General features: G+C 53.9%; 1 protein-coding gene across 1 annotated transcript in view; it reads left to right on the top strand.

Moving 5' to 3' along the window:
* Positions 1 to 806: 806 nt before the first annotated feature.
* The window catches only part of Adora2b (adenosine A2b receptor), a 15,682-nt gene continuing 10,488 nt past the window's right edge, over positions 807 to 6,000 (top strand). The window contains exon 1 of the mRNA XM_051180443.1: positions 807 to 1,206. Coding sequence (XP_051036400.1) covers positions 872 to 1,206 — 335 coding nt within the window. The 5' untranslated portion in view covers positions 807 to 871. The remainder of the gene's footprint in view (positions 1,207 to 6,000) is intronic.

Genomic DNA, 6,000 nt, shown 5'->3' with positions numbered 1-6,000 from the left:
AAAGAAGCTGTTTGGCAGTCACCCATGTTTGGTGTGGCATAGCAGTGTTTTCAGTCATCTTTGTCGTACTGAAAATCTCCTTAACCATCCTTGCTGGTGACTACAGGTAGGGGCTTCCGCAAGAGCAAAAGGCACAGCCCTCAGTGTTCTAGGATTGACTCCAGAAGCAGAGGAGCAAGCAGCCAGGGCCCTCCCGGAGCGAGGTACCGGGAGCAGGCGACGGAGAACCCCGAGGGCTTCTTGCAGTCACTCGCAGGTGTGGGCACCCAGTACGCTTCCTAGGAGTGTGGGAGAGGGAGGGAGTCTGGAAAAGGGTGGCAGAGCAAGTGAGTTTGCAAGGAGCCCGCGAGCACCCCCGGTAGGCAGAGGTGGCCTCCGGGTGGTTTAGGGGCTGCGCGGGGAGTGCAGATCTGAGAGGAAGCTCTGGCACGGACCTGGGAACAGGTATCTCGGGGTCTGCACACCCCGTAGGGGAGTGAGCCCAGGGTGCGCACTTCGGGCATGGGACCGGGTGAAGGAAGGCTAAGACCTCGCGCCCGGGCCGAGGTGGTGAAGCTTCAAAGTGTCTTTCCCAGGTGGTGACCCCCGTGCCCAAGGGAAATGCTGGAAATTCATTCCTCCCGAAGCTCCTGAGCAGCTAGAGCAGGACCCCGGGAGAAGGGAGGAACCAAGGCGGGCTTCTGGCAGGCGGCCAATGGAGGCCTCCCCGGCACAGGCCACGCCCCCGTCCCGAGCGCACCGGCTGGGAGGCGCAGACCCAGCCCGGATCGCAAGGTCTAGGCGCTGTGGTCATGCCTAGGGGCACCCTGGTGACTCTCCCGAGACCGGTGCTACCCCTGTAGACGACGCCCCGGGCCCGGGTGGCCCGGCCATGCAGCTGGAGACGCAGGACGCGCTGTACGTGGCACTGGAGCTGGTCATCGCCACTCTGGCGGTGGCAGGCAACGTGCTGGTGTGCGCCGCCGTGGGCGCCTCGAGTTCGTTGCAGACCCCCACCAACTACTTCCTGGTGTCACTGGCGGCCGCCGACGTGGCCGTGGGACTCTTCGCCATCCCCTTCGCCATCACCATCAGCCTGGGCTTCTGCACCGACTTCCACAGCTGCCTCTTCCTTGCCTGCTTCGTGCTGGTGCTCACGCAGAGCTCCATCTTCAGCCTCTTGGCCGTGGCTGTCGACCGGTATCTGGCTATTCGCGTTCCGCTCAGGTGAGGCGAATCTTTCCTGATTTAGAGTTCTGCAGAGGCGCGCCCTCTCCAGGCACAGGGTTCTACCTACTGGGACCTCAGATGGGCCAGATTAGGTGTACTCTAGGCACTCGGAGGTTCTGGCGTGGAGGATGCCAGCCACCTCTTGTTTCCCTGCGAGTTGTTAAGATCTTCCTGGGACAGTAGCAAAAAAGGCCACCAGCCGGGTTCCTCTTGGGTGTCAAGGATGCTCCAGTCGCTCCCAGCTTAGGGGATCTAAATAACAACAGCCTTAGGGTCTGGGAAGTATGAGCCCAGCAAAGTACTCCTAGTGGATTCAGGAAGCTCGAGCTAGGGAAGGCTTAGTGATTGCATCTCCACCCTTTTGGTGAAAGATGCATCTTCGCAGCCCTCTGGAGAAACAGAGCTGCTGCCCGAAGCCGGGCACCGGGATCAAAGCAGCTCCAGACGCAGTCCTGTGCGTAATGGACCGGGAGAAGCTTCAACTAAGAGCAAAGCGGCTTTGGACTCTGGGAATGGGTACTGTTATAAGGGACACAGTACTAACGACTCAGCTTTAGAATGTGGCTACTATGAAATGAGGTGGCTAGGCAAATCTAAGGAAAAAGTGTCGCTTAACTCTGGTGGGGAACTCTAGGAGCACTAGTCTGTACTAGCTCTGTGGTGACTTAGATTACTCCCAGACATTTTAAAGAGCTACTGTGCTTACTGGTTCACTGAACATTGACAAGCAGCCTTAGAGTCCCTGGTCCATTGTGTAACCTTATTTGTATACCGCTGCAGTGCCCAGCAGCCCGAAGAGTCCCAGAAAGCTGGTGACTGTGGCCCCTTTTTCCACACTGAGAAAACAGGATTCAGGGTAGGGAGCCAGTAAGCAGGGGACGCAGCTCCCAGTTGTAGCTAATAAATTTAAAGTTGTTTGTCGATGCCTGTTAGTGCCTAGGTGCTTGGCATTTCTGAGGTGAGCTTTGGATCTTTTTAGATTTGGATCTGAGATGGGGAAACTGAGTCACAAGAGCGGGAAGAGGAATGGAAGAACCCACTGATTTCCCACTGTATTCGAGGCGACTCCAATTAAATGCACATACACTGTCCAGAGGACAGGTGCTGCCAGTCCCCTGCCTCCTCCTGTAGGTGAAGGGTGGTGGCCCAGGGAGATGAGGGTCTGGTTCAGGGCGCTGCCCGTGGGATGAGTGGCAGAACCATGACTCAAACTCAGCGCAGGCACTGTGTGTTCACCGAACCATTTACTCGTCTCACAGGGCTGTGTGTGGTACCAGTCTTTGAGAGATGTGGAGAAGGCCCTCTCACTGTTTCTAGAGGAGAGGTCCTGTGCACAGTGACCCAGGGTTTGTAAGAGAAATGTGTTTGGGGAATTGATCAGCTGGCTCCCACAAGCCCTTGTAATAGGCAGATATGATGAGCCTGGTCCCTGTGGGTAGTGTCTTGGGTCCCAGATGGAACAAGAAACCCCTGATTGATTGTGTGTGTATGTGTGTGTTTCTACATTCACTGCCCTTGGCATCTGACTAGGAGATTTCATACATCCTATCGGTGTACTGCAGCCCAGAGATTTCTGAGCCTGGAACTACACAGCATTCTCCTCCTCTCCGTTCTTGTCTCTTGCCTCCCATAGTGAGTACTTGAAGGCCTTTTGAACTCCCCGCCCCATTGAGCAGAGCAGTCACATACCCCCATCTTGAGATTCTTGTCCAGGGAAAGCCCTTTGGGCTTGCCCCTGGCAGAGCCCCAAATTCATGGCAGCTCATCCAGGACCCACTCCAAGTATCTCTGTGCCACATGACCAGAGCAGGAAGTTCCATAAATGTTTAAATCTGTTAGTTCTTGCCCTGGGTTGTGCTGGGTGGGTCTTGAAGAAAATGGGTGTGGGTGTTTTAAGGGGAAACAGATGTGAATCACTGGCCCTTTACTTCTCCTTTGCATTTGCTAAGGGTGAGGGGCCAGTTGAAGGGAGGGAGAGCGGGAGTGTGGAGTCAAATGTACACCATTTCCACCCACAGGCCTGTCCTCGGGTCTGGAATGTGCGCAGCAGTAATCCACTTCACACCCACACAGATTTGACTGCCTCTGACCTGCCATGATGCCAGCTTGCATTGTGGTAGGTTGAGACATATGCCTGGTTCTCATCCTTCCTTGAGCCTCCTGAGAGGTGATATGTGTGGTGTGGGCCTCCTGCCCTCAGCCCTCAAAGCACAGCCCTATGGGAACAGGTTAAAATGAAGATTCCTTTGGCCAGGCGTTGGAGGTGCACACCTTTCGTCCCAGCGCTCGGGAGGCAGAGGCAGGTGGATCTCTGTGAGTTCAAGGCCAGTCTGGTCTACAGAGCTAGTTCCAGGACAGCCTCCAAAGCTATACAGAGAAACCCTGTCTTGAAAAACAAACAAACAAAAACAAAGTAGAAATGTAGATTCCTTTGAGCTGAACTCTACAGCAACATGGCTGTAGTTCCAGCTACTCAGGAAGTCTGAGGCAGGGGGATTGCTGGAGTCCAGGGGTTCAAGGTTCATTTGGGCTCCAGCAAGACCCTTGTTCAAAGAGAAATGCAGATTACAGGACCCAGTCTGTGGGGTAGGGTGTATAAAGGCCTCCAGCATTAACACAAAAAGATCGAGAACCCTCCAAATACCAAGGCTTTGAAACTCCTCTCCTCTTGTTTGACATGGGCTGGGTCTGAGTGACTCCAAATGCTGCTTTGGTTTTGAGATCCTCCTTGGGGCCATGGAGCTACCGATGCCCATCAAGACAGAAGTGCCCTGCTGAGGAGCCAGGTGTGGTCCAGCAGTGCAGTCTCAGCATTCAGGAGCCACTTGGGGTTACATAGTAAGTCCCAGTCTTAAGCCAGCCTGAGCTACGGTGGGAGACCCTGTCTCAAAAAAAAAAAAAAAAAAAAAAAAAAAAGAGGTGGTAATGGATTAAGATCACATGATCACATACTGCCTTTCCAGAGGAAAGGTTCAGTTCCCATCAACCCACATCAGGTTGGCTTACAGCTACCCACACTTCTAGCTCCAGGGGATTCAACACCACACCCTCTTCTGGCTTCCTTAGGTACCTACAGTTGGGCACACACACACTTAGAAATAGGAAATAAAGTAAACCAAATCTTTTCTTTAAAATATCCTGTTTAGGAGGTGGTCTCTCACTCCCCCCTCCACTCCTCCCCCCTCCCCTTCCTTTCCTCTCCCCCCACCCCAGGAAGCCAAGCAGGTGAAGCCCAGGGAGTGAGCACAGTGCTTAGGTCAGCACATTTCTTACCTGGGCAAAGCTGACTTAGACTTGATTGGCGGTGGCTCTGATGGTGTCAGCTCTAGTAGCCCTGGCTCCGGGGACTAGCCTTGATTTTCACTAACACAAAGCATGAAAAAGGAAGCCTAAACCATCCTGTGCTCATTTCAAAAAGAGCAGACTGCTTACATTAGGCTGTGCCCTTCGTCCTCCGAGTGAGGGGTGTCCACAGACAGACAGATCCTGCTTTCTCCCGTGATGGGGACTCCCATGCAGGGAGCCTTTTGAAGTGGCCTGTGCCGGGGATATATATTGCAGAGCTGGGTGGAAGCTGGTGGTCGTGGGAAGGGAGCTGAGTCTCTGCCCATAACAGCCTCTGGCTCTCACTTCATCCTTTGGCTGGTTCTGACTGGTGCCTACTGGAGTACTTCCTCCTAGCCTAGCCTAACCCTGTTCCCTTTCATGACATTCTGGGGCCTTCCCTCCTTTGCTCAGTAGACTCTAGAGAGATGATATGATAGTTTTGGAAGGAGTTGTGTCTACTGGATAATCAGAGTGAAAGGGCCATGTTCATCTTTCCTTCTGTCCTCTGCCACACACTGTGTGTGTGTGTGTGTGTGTGTGTGTGTGTGTGTGTGTGTGTGTGTGTGCAGGCGCATGCGCGCTATGTTCTGTCTGGGAGGTAGGAACATATGTTCTAAGCACAGTGCAAAAAGGGGGAGGGGGAGGAGGACCTGAGATAGCAGCTTTATAGTAAGGGCCAGAGTAGGGGCTCTCTGGTAAGATGTTAGGAAAGCTATCCCATCTCTTTCTTGAAACAAAGGCTAATGTGTTGGCCTGCTCTGAAGCCCCTGGACTCAGACCTGGGTAGCAGGCACTACAGGAGTGTACCGCCATAACCACCTATTTTAATATACTTTAATGAAGGAACCAGTGTTGCCAGAAGATCCCTCACAGGCCTGGCGGTGGATTGGATGATATAGGGCTTGGAGATGATGGGAAAGCTAGGGAAGCAGCAGGTGCCATGGGCTGAGGGCAGGTAGCTACAGATTCTGGGGTGTGGCCTACAGGTTCTGGCTCCTGCTTTAAGTGCCAGCCCAGAGTTACCCAGAACTGGGTGTTGCTTGCTGTTGTTTATCCTCTGTTGTTAGCACACGGGGGCTGGCTTCATTTCCAGGCCTGGAGCACAAGCCAGCAGCAAGGGCCATCGTCGGCTCATCTGATCTCATGTTTTTAGTGCAGACAGGCTCTCCAGCTTGGTCAGTATGGCAGCAGGTGGCTTTTGCCTGGGTGGCGGGATTGGGTAGGGGTGGCCCTCAAGCCTGTCTTTAAAACCAGGCTGGAACTGATGCCACACACTTAGGAGGGCACCTCAGGCTTCAGGAGAAGTCAGGCCTGAGGGAACGAGCCAGCCATCAGGAGGGCATGGGAATGTCCAGGCATGGAGTGATGGAAGTAGGGTTGGCAGGCATTCCAACTGTTCAGTTTCCCCTGAGGGATGGGAAGAGACAGATCCTTCTGGTCATCGCAGACTCTCCCCTTGACTGG

Source organism: Phodopus roborovskii, unplaced genomic scaffold (assembly GCF_943737965.1).
Source record: "Phodopus roborovskii unplaced genomic scaffold, PHOROB, whole genome shotgun sequence".
NCBI lineage: Eukaryota > Metazoa > Chordata > Mammalia > Rodentia > Cricetidae > Phodopus > Phodopus roborovskii.
The sequence above is the reverse complement of the archived record's forward strand: the minus strand, read 5'-3'. Positions and strand labels throughout refer to the sequence as shown.